Source organism: Vicugna pacos, chromosome 13 (genome assembly GCF_048564905.1).
Source record: "Vicugna pacos chromosome 13, VicPac4, whole genome shotgun sequence".
Taxonomy (NCBI): Eukaryota; Metazoa; Chordata; class Mammalia; order Artiodactyla; family Camelidae; genus Vicugna; species Vicugna pacos.
This window is the reverse complement of record NC_132999.1, coordinates 54,928,819-54,947,786: the sequence shown is the minus strand read 5'-3', so window position 1 is coordinate 54,947,786 and position 18,968 is coordinate 54,928,819. Positions and strand designations below refer to the sequence as shown.

Here is an 18,968-nt window from a genome sequence, read left to right as displayed (position 1 = left end):
CATTCAGACACCTCATTTGCATTTGGGCTGCCTCTGAGTGGACCAAACATCTGGATAAGGATGCGGGGATTCAGTAGAGCACCGATGTGTTGGTTTACAGCGCGTCGATCCTCCAGACCTCTTGGAACTGTTCAGCTGGCTAGCTGGGGCTTGCAGCGGGGTGCCAGGTGTCTGGCGTTGCATAAATACATCTCTAATGAGATGATTGTGCAGGATGATCTGAACATACCCACCGATAGTCACGTTGGCTTGAAGAGCGAACCTTCGTCGGCATCTGTTGGAAAGTTGCAAGTTATGGCACCGATCTCAGCGTATGGGGGTTGCATTCATTCCTTACATGTGCATTTATCCCCTCATTCATTCATTCCACAAGTCTGGGCCAGGCCCTCTTCTGGGCATTGAGAATAAAGCAGTGAACAAAACAGATAAAAAAAAAAAACCCTTGTCCTCATGGAGCGGAAGCATTGCCCCTTCAAATACTTCAAGCTGGGAGCTGGAAGAGGGGTCGGGGAGGAGGCAGGTGTCAGGCGTGGTCCCTGACTTCAGCCTTTTAAAGTCACTCTCCTTATGCTGCAGCAGCTGTCCCCTGCTGACTGTGCACATGATTGTTGAACTCGAGGATAAAGGTGGGCGGAGGGGAGGAAGAGGGCTTAGGGCGGGAGCTGGGGTGAACAGAAGGAGTAGAAAGAGGTGGGTTCAGAGGCTGGGGTGGGTGGGGGACAGGCTGGGCCCTGGTCAGGGTTCCATGCATCCCTGGCTAAGGTCTGGCACGAGTCTGATGACCCAGCCACCATGGTAAGTTGCAGGAGCAAGGACTGCAGAGAAGAAAGTTCACCTGTGGAACTGTCCCCTGGCTGGGTCCCGACTGGGCTATCTTCTCCCCGATCCCCCCACCCCCACCATGTGAAAAAGATCTAGCATTTTGGTGCCATGAGGGGCTGTGGGCTTGGCACTCTCTCTCAACCCCTCTATTTCCACCTGACAATAGTAAGAAGAGTTGCGTGGTTTCCCCTTTCCCTAGTGCAGCGTGGATTCTGTTAGCTATTGCTCCTCTTCTCTGAATTACTCCAGAACAGTGGTTCTCGAAGTGCGGCCCCCAGCAGTGGTGGCGGCGGCTTCACCAGGGAACTTGCTGGAAGTGCGACTTCTTAGGCTCCACCTACTGAACTGGAAACTCCCCCTGGGAGCCCAGCAATCTGTGTTTCCACAAGTCTTCCAGGGGGTCCTGATGCCCTGAAGTTTGAGAACCCCTGGTGCAGGAGACACTGGGAAGGTGGCTTGGTTTACTTAAAACGCATTCGTCGGCTTGGGCGTGGGACCTGCCTGGGCTGGAGGGAGGCTTTGCCGCTGAGCAGCTGGGGTCTCCGCAGCTTTCTGAGCGCTTCCCCAAGAGCCTTGGCCCCAAGAAGTGATGGCGGGGATTTCATGAGAGGACATAATGTGTGCCGAGTTCCTGGTACACACCAGACCCTGAATAAACGGTCAACTCCCTCATCTTTCTGTTAACTGTATCGTGTGGTGGAAGCAGACCGGAACAAGACGAAGGGGTTCAACAGGACAAGTGCTGATCGCCTTTGAAAAATCAGACTCACCAACTCTAAGAGCAACAGAATCATGGCGCCTTAGAATCTCGGACCCATAATATGTTAGAGCCGAAATGGGACAGTTTAGTCCCACCCCTCTCTTTACAGGTGAGGAAACAGAGGATCACAGAGGCTGTGTACCTGGCCCGAGTGACACAGGTGACACAGCACGCCAGAGCCGTCCCTCATCTCCCTCAACCCTCCTCTGACCACACTGCTGCCTCCTTCCTCTGTCTGTCCTGTCCTCCGGCTTATTTTGCAAAAGGAGCCCCAGATGGTCTCCTAGCTGCTTCTTGTAAATATGTTTTGGAAGCTGGGCATCATGTCCATTTCATTGTTGTATCACCCATAGCTGGCTCAGAACCCACACGTGTTTGACACCTGTGTGTCGAAAGGATGAATTATATCTGGGAACAGGAGCCTGAGCAGCAGGGAGAGGGCATTAGACCCTGGGGGCCCCCTGCCCTTGATGGGCACAGGTGATGGCCTCCCACGGACCCATCAGCATCCCAGCACCGGGACCTGGCTCGGAGCTGGTGTCTGCTTCAGGACCAAGTTTTCCAGGGCTGGGGTGTCCGCCTGACATAATACGGAACAGTAATTAAGAAATAAGCCGCCTTGCCCAGCTTCACAGCGATCATTTGGCTAAGTAACTACCATGGTCCAGTGCCTCAAAAATCACCATTAGAGTACGCTCCTTATGGCCATAAAATTTCTCGTTTTCTGCCTTTCATCAGCCTCCCCCTGCAGTCTTCGCCTTGCTTTATTTATACATTCGTCCTCAAACAATGGCAATAAACTCTTTCCCAGAGTGTTGCAAATCAGAAATTTGTCCACATTTTTCCACCACCTTCCACTGTGGACCCGTTCTGCCTGGGAACAGCCCGGCCAGGCCAGCTGGAGAGGCCGGGTTGCCCTAGATTGATGGGGGCACGGCAGGATGGGGTTGCTGGGGAGAGAGGGTGGGAGGGGGCAGCGGGAGAATGCACCATGAAAGGCCGGGCTGCCCAGCGATCAGCCTGAGACACAAGGGGCCCCGAGACTGGCTCTGGCCTGGCCGGGAAGGGTGGGGGATGGGAGGGGAGACAGGGAGGGGAAAGGAGGAGAAGGCCTTCCCCAGCCCCTTCTCCTTAGAGAGGAAGGGTCTGGGGACTACTGGGAAGCGGGGCTGGCCCCAGGCAGAATACAAGGGGGAGAAATCCATCCTTCCCTGCCCCTGCTGGAATCAGGTGATCTTGGGGTGTCCTGCAGCCCACCCCACACCCCTAACTTAGAATCTCAGTCCCTTCCGGAGCTCCTCATTACCTCCATCCATAAATCATGCTTCCATCCAGCAACAGACATTTAGCAAAAGCCCTACTGTGTACCAAGAACTGTACTGGGTTCTGGCATGTGAAATGGTGAATAAGTCAGATTCAGTGCAGGCCCCCTTCTCAGGGCTGTTCTTAGAGTCCCAGGACGACCTCTGGTTTTCAGGGATGGGGAAAAGGAGGTCCAAAGAAGGGTTTAGACCCTCGCAAAGTCAAGAACAAACATCAGAGTTCCAATCCAGAACCCCCTTGTCTTTCCAATCAGCCTACAGGCTCCCTGGGGACCTGCCTCTGGGCAAGGTAATTGTCCCCTCTTCTGGCTGGGGTGCCGGCTGCCTGTAGCAGGTTTGGAGGGCACTTCCGCAGTGACTGTCTGTATTTTAATCTGGAGTTCTTGGAGGCAGCAATAGGTGGAGAAGTGAATCAAGTTGAGAGCCCTGATGTGGGTCTACAGAGGGGAAGTCTGTTCTGTTAGGTGGCTTCCCAGGTAAAGCTTCTGTTTCTAAGGAGGCGGGCTGGCCTCCCTTAAGTGACATGCAAGGTCCGGCTTGTTTTTCTGGTGATTCTGCTTCACTCTCAGACGCGCGCTCTAGAGTCAGCCGGCAGCACTGCCCGCCTGTGAGAGTGGTTCTCTTCCAAAGGGCAGGATGCTGAGAAATCCACTTGTTTCCGTGGTGGTGACGTTCATTGCTATAGCTTTTGTCCTTGTGGGCCTTGGGGCCCCCAGTAGGTGCACCTTGATATTCAATAAAATGTTAGGTTTCAGAGTTTTCTGGGAGGCCCTTTTAAAGAAAGATGGAGATGAGGAGAGATGGAGACATCAGGTGGCTGGAAAGGACTCCTGACGGAAAAGGAATCAGCCCAGAGTCCCGAGAAAGAACCTTTGACTTTGGGGAAAATTGAGTTATTTTTCCTTGTTGTCTGTGATGGCAAGCTCCATGGTTTCTTTGTATAACTGATGGCTCCTGTTGGAGCCTGTTATTAAAAACATTCTAGAATGATAGGAACACAGAGCTGTGCCCAGTCACCCCGCCCCTGGGGTAATGCCCTTTTATAGGAGAAGTATAGCTTCTGTCCTCAAGAAATTCCCAGTCTTATTGTGAAGGCCCAATCTCTACTCCAGAGTGTCCCCAGCTTGATGAGGGAGACCTAGTTCCCGTCCTCAGGAAGTTCAAATAGACCTTTTACAAACTGGATGATGAGGTGTATTGGTAAACAAAACACAAGCATTAGAACTTCATTGTCGGTCCCCAGCAAGAGTCGATGCCCCGTGCTGAGGATGGCACCAGGGGCAGATGCCACAGGGGTTCCAGGAAAGCGAGCACCCAGGGTGTGGCAGTCATGGAGAGCTTCCTGGACTAGGAGGACTTTGAGTCAAGACTTGAAGGAGGGGGAAAGTGAGACAGTAAGAAGTAATGGAAGGCACCTCACCAGGCCACAGCAGGGAGTGAAACCCTGGAAGTGGCCTGCAGGGGACACATATTTGGGCCAGGGCAGGGAGGGTCTTGAATGCCAGGCTCACAAGTATCACCTTGATGGTTAAGACGGCGCCTCTGGATCCAGCCACCCGGGTTTAACTGTCACTCTGCCAATCAGTTAGTCCCTCTGAGCCTTGGTTTCCTTATCTGTCACGTGGGGCTCATAGTAGCACTCACCTCGTAGGGTTATCCTGGGACTAGATGACTTGTGATGGGAAAAACACACAGTCAGCTCAGAACATCAATAGCTATTTTTGTGTTTATTCCTCTGTGACCTTCATGCCCCATCCTTCTGTCAGAGACTGTGTGGTCACAGAGCCCAGTCTTCGGGGTACAGAGAGCCCCAGTTTTAAGTCCTTCCTCAAGGCTGAGCCTGGAGGCAGGGGATCTGATGGAGGGAGGGAGACAGGGGCCATCGTCCTGAAACCATTTTCCATCCCACCTCCCCTGCTGCCTTTCCAACGGCTGCAGCCTTCCAGGCTCCAGCATGGAGGAGGGGGAGAGGGGGTGGGGAGAGGGGCAGGAGGACCCGGGCAGGCTTGACTTCCCAGGCATATGGTCCTTTCACAGTGGCTTTGTGGGGCGCTGACGGGTGGTGAGGCTGCCTTTTCCCGCTGCCGCCGCCGCGCAGGGCGTTTTCGTCTGGCCGCTGGGGCCCCAGCTGCTGCTGTTTCCCCTTCGCTGACTTTGAGGCCTCCCCCAGCTCGGCTTCCTGAGGTCTGTCTCCATCTTTGGCTGTTTAGTGCCTGCCAGCATTTGAGTCCCAGCTGAATCACTTACCTGAGACCCTCGTACCCTCTCCTCTCCTTGGGTACCACTTGCATCTGGGATGGCTTCCCCCGGGGATGGGATGTGCGGTCTGTGGATGTGGCTGGGTTTGTGCAAAGCCCCCACCAGAGGAGAATAAGGAAGGAATGACAAAGAGCTTTTCATTCATTCATTCACTCGTTCATTCATTCACACATGCATGTATTCCTTGCCTTTGTGTTTGGGGCCAGGCAAATGTGGTTGCCTCTGGGGGCTACAGATGTAGGTTAAGTTCTTATTGTATTCAGGCTTGAATGGACTTGGGCTTGAATTCTAGGTCTGCCTTCCACAGCTAGAGATGCTGCATGTGTTCCTTCACCCCCAAGCCTCATTCTCCTCCTTCCTAAAACGGGGGCAGTGATGGGAGTCAGGGAGGATGTAATAATAACAACAACAACAACATGTATTGAGTGCTGACTGTATGCCTGGCGGTGTTGTAAGCCTTGTCTTGCAGTAATTTATTTCATCCTTGTGGGTGACAACTCCTTGAGGTCAGTATTATGAGTTTCCTCATTTTACAGATGAGGAAATTGGGGCCCAGAGGAGTAAAGCAACTTTCCTGAATTAGTAGGGGAGCGGGCTGTGATCACAGCATCCAGGGCTCCCCTTGGTACTTCTCAGGGCCCATCCGTGTAGCCACCCCAACACTCTAAAGGGTAGGCAGCTGGCCCTTCTTACTCCCAGTGGGTGGAGGAGGAAATGGAGATGCCAAGAGGACAAATGACATGGTCAAGATCACACAGCAGTTCGAGGACTGAGCCTGGAGTGCCAGCTCCCCACCTGCCAGTCTTCTGTCTAAATAAGGAGAGATGGGCCGGCTCAGCCGGGTTGCCCCATCACCCACAGCTCTCGGAGCTCAACTCCCAGACAATTTCCTGCTCTTCCCTTCCTCCCTGACTCCCATCACTGCCCCCGTTTTAGAAAGGAGGAGAATGAGGCTTGGGGGTGAAAAAACACAACCTGCATCTCTACCTGTGGGAGGCAGATCCAGAATTCAAGCCCAAGTCCATTTGGCCCCACAGCTTCTGTTCTGTCCACCTGCCCCCAGTGCCTGCTGGTGGCAGCCTTAGCCACGCTCTGTAAGATGGGGCCCAGCTGGCAAGCCCCCTTATGGAGCTAACATAGTGGACTCTGCCATCTGCCCGGCACCAATCACTGCTCTTCTTGTCTTAAATGGGTTCCATGAGTAAACAACTGAAATAACCCAGCGAAGAAATAAAGGAAAACTGCTGATTGTCTTCAAGATTGTCTTAAAGTTACAAGAAGAGCATAAAAGGGCTTGTGAGCTGGACTCCTCTTAGCATGGACTGGCTTCTGCCTCTAAGGTGCCTGCTAAAAATGTCCTGCCTTCTCTCCTCACCCACAGCCACTGCCCCTCTCTTCTCTTCTACACAAGACTTGGCCTTGGTTCACAGTTAAGTGCAGAAAGAGCTCTGGATCCATCATGAGAAAACATGGCTTGGAATTCTGGTGATGCAACTACACAGTACCATTTCAAGCAGTACTACTTCCTTCTTCCTGGATGTGCCCCTTCCTGGAAGGGATGTATAAAGAGTGCCCTCTGGTGCCTGAGGATGGAACTATACTGTGAGCACAGAAGCCACAATCAGAGAATATCCCAAGTGGGCCCCGTATTTTGTAATGCAAATCATCTACCAAAGATTCAGAGTTTTTTTAAAAAAAAAGCAGCCTACTGGGGTTAGATGGGCATTTCCCAGACAAGGGAAACTTCTGTCAAATTTAGGTTGTGGACAAAGTGAGAGTTCCAGCTTGGCTTTCTAAAGATACTCTTCTCCCTGCCCTCTCCTCCTCAAGTTGGCAGAGTGAATTTGGGCGTGTTGACTCATCTCAGTCATTGAGAAATAGCATAGGATTCAGAGTCAGACAAAACCTATTTGGACCCCCACCTTGCCAAGGCCTCCAGACTCCTAGGGAGACTTCTCGGAGAGCAGGACTGAAATGAAGACATGTAGACAGTTTTGCTGTTCCCCGGCCATGACAGCACAGAGGTGGGCACCCCAGACCCCGATGGAGAGGGCGCCGTCAGGAAGGCTTCCTGGAGGAGTGGTCCCAAACTGAGTCGGAAAAGGATGAGGCTTCATGGAAGCTCATGCTTGCATTCATCCCTGGCACTCTTTCACGGCCTTGATACACTCACTCATTGACTCATTCTTTCAGTCATTCAACAAATATTCGGGGTCCACTTTGTGCCAAGCATTGGAGATTCATCAGGGGAAAAAAAGACAAAAACGTCCACCCTTTCGGAGCTTGCACTGTAGTGACAGCCAGGATGAAGGTGGAGGGCGGGCGGGAAGGAGGCAATAAAGTGAAATATTTAACACATCTGATTGTGACTTGAGCTGTGGAGAAACTGCAAAGCAAGGAAGGTGGCTCCCGATGGCGGGGAGGTAGAAGGGGAGTGGATCCCCATTATTATCCATATTTTATACACATGAAATCCACATAATTGAGGCAAACTGTGTTGGGAGCCTGTGCTTTTAAATGCCTGGCTCTGGCCAGCAGCAAACTGCAGGCCAAGAGGGTGATGGGAGGAGTGCTCCAGGCGGAGGGCACCGCCCATGCAGTTGCTGGGGCAGGGGCAGGGCCAGGGTGGGGCGGGGGATGGGTTGGCAGGTAACCTGGATGCTGAATCACCTGGGTTTGGGGCTGGGCTGGTGGCCTGCGAGTCACGAAGGGAGAGCACAGGGGTTACTAAGGTCTGAGATCTGGACACCTGGATGGTGGTGCTGAGAAGGGCACCCCAGAGCAGCCTGGAGGGCAGAGGAGGAGGACAGGAGGGGTCGCTTCCAGGGTTCCAGGGAGGTGTCACTTGGGCTCTGAGCCCCATCTCTCCATCCACCCTCTGTTGCGCAGCCCTTGTGTGCGGTCTGGTCCGGCTCCCGCAGACCCTCCCGAGCTGCAGGCACCACGCGCTGGTTACAGCTGAGCAGTTTGGGGGCCGAGAGGCCGCCCGCCACGGCCCCTGCTCGCCGGGCCCCCAGCTGAGCTGTAAATGACTTTTCCATTTTCCGAGACCTGCGCCCAGGCCTGTTTGGTATTCAGGGACACCCAGCCCACACTCGCCAGCTCTCGGCTCTGCCCGAATTACTTGATTAAAACGCATATCAACTATTATGTGATTCATTTCTCTGCCGCAGCTCTGAGCCGGCCTATGTTAAACTGTAATAATGGCTGGGCTGGGAGGCTGCGGGGACGGCGAGCTCAGGAGCGGGCCGGGAGGGCGTCTCTGAGTTCGGGGGAGCTGAAATCAGGACCCCAAACCTCAAGGCCACTGCTGGCTTCCCTGGGTCTAGGATGACAAGGACGTGGTTTGGAGGTGGGTCGGCTCTCTCTTGCCTTCTGGAAGAGAACTGAGTGGGTCCAGAAATTGTGACCGTATTGGTTCCAGGCTTTTCCTTTGGTAAAAGGGAGAACAAAGAAAGTTTGGGGGTGGGGTAGGATGAAGAAGACATCATTTTGGTTTTCATGATCAGAAATCAAATTCCCCATCACCGGGAAGTGTAGCAAAGTTGGCCCTCCCTGGGCCGGGAGGCCTGCGTCTGAGGATTTTCTCCCCAACCCCGCTGTCCTGAGACTGCATCAACCATCTGTAAAGTGGGGCTGATCCTGCTCGTCTGACCCTCCAGAGTTATTGGGAGAGATTGCATTAGAACAATTAAAGGGCCTGTAAACTTTAGAGTGCGTGCCCGAGTATGAGGTGATGACTGCTGCAGTGTGTCAGAGTTCGAAGGAACTTTGTGATCATTCTGCTAAGCCCTCTTCATGTAAGAAGGTGCTGTTAAGCCCCTGCTGTGTGCCAGGCAGAGGCCCTGGTGCGCTCAAGGATCTCCTGGTTCCAGTGGGGCCAGGAGACCTGTCAACAGGCAAGTCTGGTGTCTCCTGATGAGCCCTGAGAACCCGAGGATGGTCACCGAAACCAGCCTGAATAGACCCAGGCAGCCTTGCTGGCGGAGGCCACCCACGAGCTGGGTTCTGCCGGGTGAGCAGGAGTACGCCAATGAAAGGGTGGGGCATTCCAAGCAGAGGAAGCTGGAGTTCAAAGGCAGGGAGGTATGAGACAGCATGGCTGGGCCATTAGGAAGCCAAGAGCTGGACAGGGAGGGGTGGGGCCTCCGGAGTGAGGGGCTGTGGAAGCTACTGGATTTCGAAGGAGAGGGCAGAGGCTCGGGTAAAGAACAGGAGATCTGCCCCAGCCATTTTCTGTCCACCTCCATCCACCCCGCCTGGGCTGGACTCTGCCCTGAGCAGACCTCGTTCCTGCCTACCCGGAAGCTTTGATGAGCCAGAGAGCTCGTCACCCTCTTGTCCCTTATCCTATCCTCAGGCTGCTCTGGGGCTCACTCGAGTCATGGAACTGCCTGCTTTATGCCTGTCCTGGCCTCAGTTCATCTAAAGCAGTGTTTCCCCCAGCAGACTGGGGAATTCCCAGCATCGGGGTGATGCCTTCTCATCAGATTGAGAGCTTCCTAAGACAGAGGCTGCTTCCCCCCCCCCCCACCATAAGCTTGGCCCAAGGGAGGGGCTGTTTCTTCCTCGCTCTGTATGGGACTCCCCACTTCCCTGAGCAGAGACAGGATCTGGGAACCCAGAGAGAGGGTCCCTCACCATAGTCCTCCCTCGGGCTATCTCCAGGCCAGCACCTGGCTCTGTCCCACCCTCCCTTGGGACCTTTCCATCCACAGCTGTTTGAGAGCCAGAGTGCAGACACTGCAGGGGGCCAGGAGGCTGCTCCCCTACTGCCCACCCCAAATCCAGCCTCTGTTAAATGAATGCACCCCCACGTCCACTTTCCCAGTGGGTCCCCCTCCTCGTGCCAGCTGCACAGGCTTCCCCAAGAGACGACAGACCGGCTTTCGGTGCATGGAAGACTCAGCTCCAGCCAGCAGGGCCTCTCTGTGGCCAGGTCCACCTAATCCGATTGATTAATTAAACTCTGAGGCTAAAAGGTTCCCAGGGGTGTGGGGGGAAGGGACAGCACTGGGGAAACAGAATGCGGTGGCATCAGGGATCTTTGTGTCCCTTCTTACTTATGATGCTTCAGTTCCCTATCCCGCCCCCACTTTGTTTATCTGTCATCATCATCATCATTAATAATGATAATCCTACAAGTGCCCTTTCCAGGTTCCAAATGACTCCCATGGTCTTCATTTCATTCTGTCCTCAGAGCAGTCCAGTGGGGCATGCAGGGATGCGTCATCATCCTTTTTCACATCTGAGACAGTGGAGGTCCAGAGAGGCGATGCAACTTGTCCAAGGCCACACAGCACGCAGAGAGACAGGGCTCAGAATCCAAGTGTCAGGCCTTCCAGACCAGGACTCTAGACTAGACCAGAGCAGCCCCAGAGGCCCCCTAGACTCCCCCCAGACTCCCTCCCGATCTGCACCTCCTCCTCATCCGTCTCCAGGAACAAGCACGAGCTTACTGGCTCTGTGGCCTCTCTCAAGTTACTGAACCATTCTGAGCTTCGTTTCCCTATTTGTAAAAGATCCAACAGTCCCAGCTTCATGGACCTGGCACACTGAAGAATGACACAGACCTAGAAGGCGGCGGGGTGGGATCTCTTCCCCTGAGCTGGGCCAGGGAGGAGGCAGGACATCTTTTCCAGGGGCCTAAAGTCACAGATGATAGTCCAGCTCTCTTGAAATCTCTCTGGATCTCCCAGCTAGCAGGACACAGCTGTGCTCTCCCCGCTCACTGTCCAGAAGGTTGTTATGGCAACCACCATCATCCTGGAGGACCATTCCCAGATCTCTTCCATCAACAGAGACCTGTGGGCTGTGTCTTCTCCAGGCTGGGTTCCCATCTGGTTATCTCTCTAGGCCCATGGAGTTCCCAGATCCATTCTGAATAAGGGGCAGGAGGGCCAGGGAGATGAGGAAGAAATAAACTCAGAACTCCATGAGGACCTGGAAAGCCGCCAGTAATTTGGACGGTACAGAGGCCTGCATGGGCACTAAGGCTGGGTGAGGTTCAGTATCAGAAGCACCGCGAACTTACCCGCCCAGCACCTCATTTGCTAACTGCACATGTGACTTTGGTGACAGCCCTATGGCCTGTCCTGTTGTTTCCTTAATGTTTTACTTTGTCCAAAAGTATCCTTAAAAACTGAATTCAAGGAAACGAATTCTTTTCTAAGTAGAATATGCATATTATGTCCTATAAATAGATGGGAACCATAAAGACAAATATTATAAAAACAAACAATAGCATTCAATCCTACCTGGAGACTTTTGTGTGCAGAAAGAGCCTGAGTTAAAAAGAGGGACCAACGGTGTTAAAGATGTGCTGTCCTGTGGGGCAGCCACCAACCCCACGCAGCTATGTAAATTTGAATTAAAATAAAGTAAAATAAAAAACTCTGTTCTTCAGTTGCACGAGGCACATTTCAAGCACTCAGTACCACACGTGGCTGATACCATATTGAACTGCACGGACCTAGCATATGTCCATCATCATGGAAAGTTCTATTGGACAGCACTGCTCTAGAACTGAACTAAGACTTAATCCGTCTGGGGTTTCTCCCAAGATAGGGCTGTGCCTCCTCCATCAGGCTGGAGCTCTCCGTCTCCTCCCCATTCTGACCTTACAGATCTGAGCACAGTGTCTACACATAGGTTTTGTCCCCGACAACCCGGATTCCCCACCACACTCAGCTCCTGTCTGAGCCCAAGGGTCCTCACTGGAGGATGGATCCTGGTGCCCCATTCCCCATCCGTGGGCTGGCCTCCTTTCTTGCCTGCCGATCTCTGCCTCCTCCTTCTGAGGCCCCAAGGGCTCTCCTTGTCAATGTCAGAAAATTGAGGTTGTGCAGTCAGTTTCAGGAAATGAATCCTTGGGATTAGTTCTGTTTGGCTCTGAGCCCCAGACATGTTGGGGAAAGCATCCCAGGATGCCAGCTGTGTCCATTGTGGCCTCCTCTCAGTGACAGGGGGCTGGGCAGCTGGGAAAGGGCAGAGGAAGGGCTGGATCCTATCCCAGGTCTCTGCCGTTAGGGATAAGGCGGGCAGTGATGAAGACAGGGCACCCTTGCCATTGGCTCACTTGCTGTGTGATGTCACAGTCAGTGGCCAATAAAAAGCAGAGATGACTTCTCATTGGTCAAGTTAGTAGGTTGGAGGGAAAAGGAATCCATCCAAGACTGGATGACCTGCCGGCTGTGGATGCAGCCCCCTGGTAGCCTCCTCCATCATGCCTGTTAACATGACATGCTCTTCCCTGGGCCTGGAATGCCTTTCCCTTCACCTCCACATCACATCTAAGAGTATGCATTAAGTGTTTTTTTTCAGGATTGGGGGAAGGTCGTCCCTTATGGAAGGAGGTTAGACCTTATTTGTGTAAGTAACATTTGAAGCAATTGAATAAGAACAGGACAGGGGACAGGAGAGCCGGGTCCAAGCGTGGGTGTGAACATTTGCTGAGGGACTTTGGGCATTCGTCCTACTGCTCTGTGACTCAGTTTCTCCCATCTGTGGTGTGAGCACATGATCTCTGAGGCTTCTCCAGCTTGACTCAGGCGAGCTTTCCAAGCAAAGTTTACATAGCAGGTGCTCTGTCAGTGCTTTGGGGAATGAATGAATGACCAGACATAGAAGTGCGTACAGAAATACCGAAGATGGAGATGGAGAGGGAGAGGAGAGAGACATGAAGCAAAAAATAAAAGGGGGAAGGGAGAAGTGGGGAGGAGGAAGATAATCTCTGATGGCTGGCCCTCTCTTTTCCCTCTCCCTTCCCTAGTTTCCTCTTCTCACCAGCCCCTCCTCCATACTCCGGTTCCACTGGGGCTGCCGAGGGTGCAGCTTCAGAGGCCTGGCTAGGGAACTGCTTACTAGCATCCCTTCTGCTGGAGCAGAAATGAACAAGAGGCCCAAACTTGTTGGGGGCAGAAAGTCAGTTCAGTCCAATAGTGTCTTCAGCCCTCACTACTGAGGAACTTGATCAAGCCCTTCCTGCAGCCTCCCTCACCTGGACCTACAGGTGTAGATTCTTGGCCTGACAGCCCATCCAGGGCTGGGAAGTGAGCTGGCCCCAGACTCCTGGTATCTCTTTGCACAGAAAGCAAAGGCTTCACCCACCGCCCAGGCTCTGGAGTGGAAATTGATGGGGATGATGGGATGGGAGCCATGGCCATGACCAAGATCAGCAGGTGAAGTCTCCTCCTCCAGCCCAGAAGATCCTGAAACATCCCAGGAAGGGCCCAGGTGTGGAGGTCATGTAGTCCAAATCTTTCATACTACAAATGGAGAAACTGAGGCCTGAGGAGGGACAGTAGCCTTCCTAGCATCACAGGAAGCTGGAATCGAGGCTTCCTGTCTCTGGCACTGGGCACAAGCGTTGACTCCCTCTTTCGGACCCTCCCTTTCTTCTTGCTTCCTCCTTTCCTTAGTCTTTGCAATATTTTCCCAAAATGCAATAGGGTCGTTGTTTAAATGATCATTGTTTTAAAAATACTGAACTATAAATTAGTTTAAACTGTAAACAAGTTTTAAAAAGCAAACAAAAGTCCTATCACCCTGAAGGTTAATATTTGTTACTCTTTCGTGTATAATGTTCTATAATGTGTGAAGCATGTTTTTTCCAAAAGTGGGATAGAGCTTTGCAAACTGGTTTGTACCTTGCCTTCTTTTTAAAGTCAGGTTTATTGAGCTACAGTGAAAATATGGTAAAGTTCTCCCTTTTTTGGAGACCATAGTTCTAGAAGTGTTGACAAATGTATTTCATCATGAAACCATCCCCTGAGTCCTATGTCACGTACATTCTTCCACATCAGTGGAAATAATCTAAATGCTCAGCTATAGGGGATTTTTTTTTTAATGAAATTGCTGGGCCGTAAAGTATTTAACCAATCCCCTAAGGTTGGACAGGGAGGTTGCTTCCCAGCCTTCAGTCTGGTAAACAGTGCTGTGGGACTATCCTTCCTGTGCTTGGGAGGGATCCGATCTTCAGGGCCGTGGTGGCCTGAAGATGGGCACAAGGCACCTCTCCATCTCACTGGGTCCCCACTCTCTCCCTCACTCTCTCCTGGCTGTAGGGAACCGTCTGGACGAGGGTTCGGATGTGGAATCGGAACCTGACCTCCCTCTGAAGCGTAAGCAGCGCCGCAGTCGGACCACGTTCACGGCTGAGCAGCTGGAGGAGCTGGAGAAGGCCTTCGAGAGGACTCACTACCCAGACATCTACACGCGCGAGGAGCTGGCGCAGAGGACCAAGCTGACCGAGGCTCGCGTCCAGGTGAGGAAGTGCCTGGGGTGGGGGAGTATGCACTGTGGGCATCATCTAGAGACCGGGACTGAGGAGGCAGGGGGAGCCAGAGTTGGAAGGTTTACTGGGCCCCCCGGGACGGGGGTATTTCTGCAGCAAGTGGTCCAGGGACCGTGTAGGCAAGGAATGCCCCCAGCCCTTGGTGCAGATTAAGTGAGCAGCAAATGCTGATTAACTGACTGCCCAAGTGGTGGACAAGCCCCAGGGAAGTGGCAGTGAGGACTTGGATTGCCTTCACATCTCCTGCCAACAAGTACTTCAGGAAAATGAGGGAAGGAAGGATGGAGGGAGAGACAGAGAAGGAGAGGAGAAAAGCAGGAGGGATGGAGGAACGAGGGCCATTCGTTCAGCCAGAAAAGACAGCTCAGGGAGGAGAAAAATCCAAACCTCTGACTGGGGAGGAAGGAAATGGACGAAAATGTCGGAACAGACCTGGCTTCCTAAGATGGGTAATGAGTCTCCTGTCATGAGAAGCATGCAAGCTGACTCCTGGGTGCATGTTCCTGATGGATTAGAAGCATCCAAGGGAGGGTGGGCAGACCTTGAACACTTCCGCCACACCCTCAAAATGTGTGGTTCCTGACCAGCGGGGCTGGGGGAGGGAGGGCAGAGAAAGCACAATCTGCCTAAGGTTCAAGGCCAGCACTTGGGAGGGGTTACTGCTTCCTCTCCCCAGGGGCAGCTCTCAGACTCCGAGAGGTCTACAGTTGTTCTCCCGGAGTCTCTGGGGGCCGGGCTGGGAAGAGCTCGGGCTGGGAGGGGGCGGAGGAGCAAGAGAGGGGCCTGATGCACCACTCCGCTCCAGTGGGAACTCATTCCTGGTCTGGCCTCTCTGTGAATGGGGGAGGCGGGTCTGCGGAGGGACGCCCCCAACTGTTCACTGGGGGTGCTTCTATCCGAGGAGCGGCCAGCCTTTGTTGGGCACCTGCCTTGTGCCAGGGGCGATGCTCAGAGCTTCTCCCACCTGACCCAAGGGAACCTCAGACCACCTCGTCAGGTCAGGATGGTCACTCCCCAAGCCACAGGCACAGAATTGAGGCTCAGAGGAGCCACACGTGGCAGGGCACAGAGTTCAAGGGAGGCTGAGCTGGGCCTGGAACTCCGAACCCTCCAGGGTCTTTTCATCCGGAAGAAGGAAATGGACTCAGAGCCTGGGATTTGAAAGCGACAAAGTTCTGGAAGCAAAGTGGCACTTAAGCAATCCAGGAACCAACGCCTCCCCTCTGCCCACCCCACCCCCATCCCAGAGTGGGGGACCCTTGGCTGCCGTAGAGGGGGACCCCGAGGGGAGGGGGGTGGCGGCGGCAGCAGGCTCACCTCATTCCCTCCCCGCCTCTCTGGGGTGATACCCGAGCCTGCCCCCAGCCCCGGCCTCCCTCCCCTGCCCCGGTCCTCCTGCAGCTGTTCTCCTGGGCACATTCCTGGGTGCTTTCTCACTCCCACGTCTGGCGACCACGGCTGCTTCCCACCACCTTGAAGCCTGACTGCTCCTTGTAAAATTTCCTGGCTGTCAGGGCAGTGCTTTTATTGACCCAGGGGACCCAGAAACAGGTGTCACTCAAGGTCCAAGGATAGAGGGGGGCTGGGAACAGGGGGAGCGGCCAGAGCCCAGGCAAACCCACAGTGAGGGGGGTGAGAGCAGACATCCTCCACGTGCTGGCTCCCCCTGTCAGACTATGAGCTCCCCCAGGACGGGGCTCAGTCCCCCCCAACCCTTAGCCTGAGACCTTGGACTGATCCCAGCAGAGGATCAATACATGTTGAGTTTTTAAAGAATGAACAAAGGCCGACCCAAACAGTCAAGACAGGAATAATAGAACATTTGGCCTGGAGAAGAGAAGGCTTGAAGGACGCTGCTGCTCTGAGACACCCCAGGGGGTGGGGCCAGGGTGGACAGGAGGACATCCTAAAAGTCCCATATAAAGGTCTGCAGGGACGAAAGCGCAAGACTGGGAGCCACAGACCTGGGTTCCCCTTGGTTTCTGCCTCTGATCAGCTGGGTTACCTTCAACAGGTCACTTTCCTCTCCTGAGACTTAACTTCCCATCTATAAACAAAGGGATCAAACTAAATGAGCACCAAGTCTCCTTAAAGTTTTAGGATCCTTACACATCAACAATCAGAGCTGCCCTGTGGGGTGATGAGATCCCTGTTACCAGAAGTGTTCAAGAAAAAGTACAATGTCCAGTGGATCGGAGACCCTAATGAGAGAGTTCCTGCTGTGGACAGCGGGGCAGGGTCCTTGAAGCCCCCTGAGCACTGCTTAGGTGTTACGGCTCTATACTTTTGGTGTCTTGGCCTCTGATTCTAAGAGTCTGTGGTTCAGGGATTTTTGCAGTCCTGTGCCATCTCATTTCAGTGGCGCTGGGAGATGGTGGGAGATGGTGGGAGAGTCGAGTGATTCAGAGTGGGCTCAGAGCCCGATGCCTAGGTGTGGATTCCAGCTCCATCACTTATTCTCTCTGCCCTGTTTCCTCATCTGCAAATTGGAGATGACAGTAATAGGGTTCACTTTGTTCTGAGGATTAAATGATTGCATGTAAACACGCGCACGACACACACATACGGACACACAGTCAGGAAGTGCCTGGCACACAGAAGAGACATGAGTGGGGACCATTATTATTAAAATTCCACCTGTTTTTGGTGGTTCCAATTCTGGCCACCCTTGAAACTCCAGGTTCATTCATCTGGCGATCATATTGGGCACCTACTTTGTGCCAGACACCATTCTAATCAGGCAGAGTTCTAGTCACTTAAGTGTGTGACCCCCCTCTGCCTCCTCTACAGCCTGCTCCCCAGCAAAGGGTCAGGAGCCATTCTCCGAAGCCTGGTGCCCCTGATATCTCGCAGAGATGCCCTGTCTCAGCCCATAGAAAGCCCAGCCACCTTCCAGTGTAGGAATAAGATGTAGATGCCATTCTGGGTAAGCACTTTGCCTGTGTTAGCTCCTTCTAGAGCCACCTAGAAGTGAGATGCTGTTATTAGCAACGAAGAAAGTAAGGCACAGAGGAACAACAGAATTTGTCCATCTTAGTGAGGAGTCAGAGGCAGGATTCAAACCCAGGCAGTCGGGCTCTTAACCATCATGTTACACTTTGGGAGGACAGAGGTGCCTGCTGGGGTGGAGGCAGCCCTTGGGAAACAGGACAGTGAGGAAGAAGAGGTGAGAGAAAAAAGCAAAAGGCATGTCCTCTCCTCCAGGAAGTCCTCCTGGATTCTGAAAGGAGTTAGAAGCCCCTGCTCAGACCTCCTTACAGCACCTTGCATACCACCCCGTCTGAGCCTTCTGCTCTGGAGGGCAGCTGTCCTTTGACTCATCTGTCGTGCGCCCGGCCAAGGGCAGCTTGAAGGCTCGGACTAGGTCATGCTCACCATCTACCCTTACTGTCCTGTTTGACATGGATCGGAGTCCTGGGAACAGTCTGAGATGAGAAGGAAGGAGGTCAGGAAGGCAGGGAGGAGAAAGGAAAGGAAGGGAAGGGGGAAGAACTCTTCCAGTGTGTTCGGGTCCTCTCCATTTGAGGGACAGGTGACCCCTGCCGAAGGGACAGCTGGGTCCAACAAAACTGTAGTGGCGTACCCCAAACTGAAGTCACTCTCCGACCTTCTTTTGGCCACATTTGCATATTATCTGTATTGTCATGTTCTTTTTTTATGAAATTAGAGTATTTTTTAAAAGTAGTTTTTAATTAAGATATAGTTGATTTAACAATTCTATGTAAGTTTTAGGTATACATAGTGAGTCACAAATTTTAAAGGCTATACTCCATCTATATTTATTATAAAATATTGGCTATATTCCCTGTGCTGTACAGTATATCCTTGTAGTTTATTTATTTTATACATAATAGTTTGTAGTTTTTAATCCCCTCAGTGTATCTTAAAATAAATGTGTGTATCACTCTCATAAAAGGAAGGCAGTTGGAAACACACACACACGGGGGAAACAAGACAACACGGAGAAAGTCCTGCAGGAAACATCACTCGCCAAGGCATCCTCTCTGTGTATTAAACAGGGAGACTGGCAAGTGTTGGAAAGGCGCTAAGGATGTGTGAGTGCCAAGCTGAGACCTTCCCTTCCACACGCTCCAGGCCTGGAGGAGAAGGGACTGGTTCAGGGTTATTTAAGTCTGTGTCACTCACCTTCTGGGATGTCTCTGCACCAAGGAGTGGCAGGAGCCCCACCCTTTGGGAAACACAATTAAAACAAAACTTTTCCCCACACCCTCGCCTGGAAGCAGGGAGCAGGGAACACTGCCCATTCCTCAGCAGTTCAGGGGCAGCCTCAGTCTAACTGGCCGGCATCCGTCCCACCCAGGACGCCCCTGGGGTGCCCTGGCTGCCCTGGGGAGGTGCGGAGAAGCCAGGACTTTCATTTTATTCCAGACAGCTTGCAATCCTGATTTGGCTGCCACATCTCCTTTCTCTGTGAATCCTAAGCAGGTCGGAGCCAGCTGCTCTGTCCATCCAGCTTGAAAAACTGAACTCTGTTTTCCCCTTGGAGAAA

General features: G+C 52.9%; 1 protein-coding gene across 3 annotated transcripts in view; it reads left to right on the top strand.

Annotated features, from left to right (window-relative positions):
- The window catches only part of PAX7 (paired box 7), a 97,303-nt gene that overhangs the window by 38,561 nt on the left and 39,774 nt on the right, over positions 1-18,968 (top strand). For all 3 annotated transcript variants that reach the window (XM_006196706.3, XM_006196707.3, XM_072975843.1), the window contains exon 5: positions 14,229-14,428. In XM_006196706.3, coding sequence (XP_006196768.1) covers positions 14,229-14,428 — 200 coding nt within the window. The remainder of the gene's footprint in view (positions 1-14,228; positions 14,429-18,968) is intronic.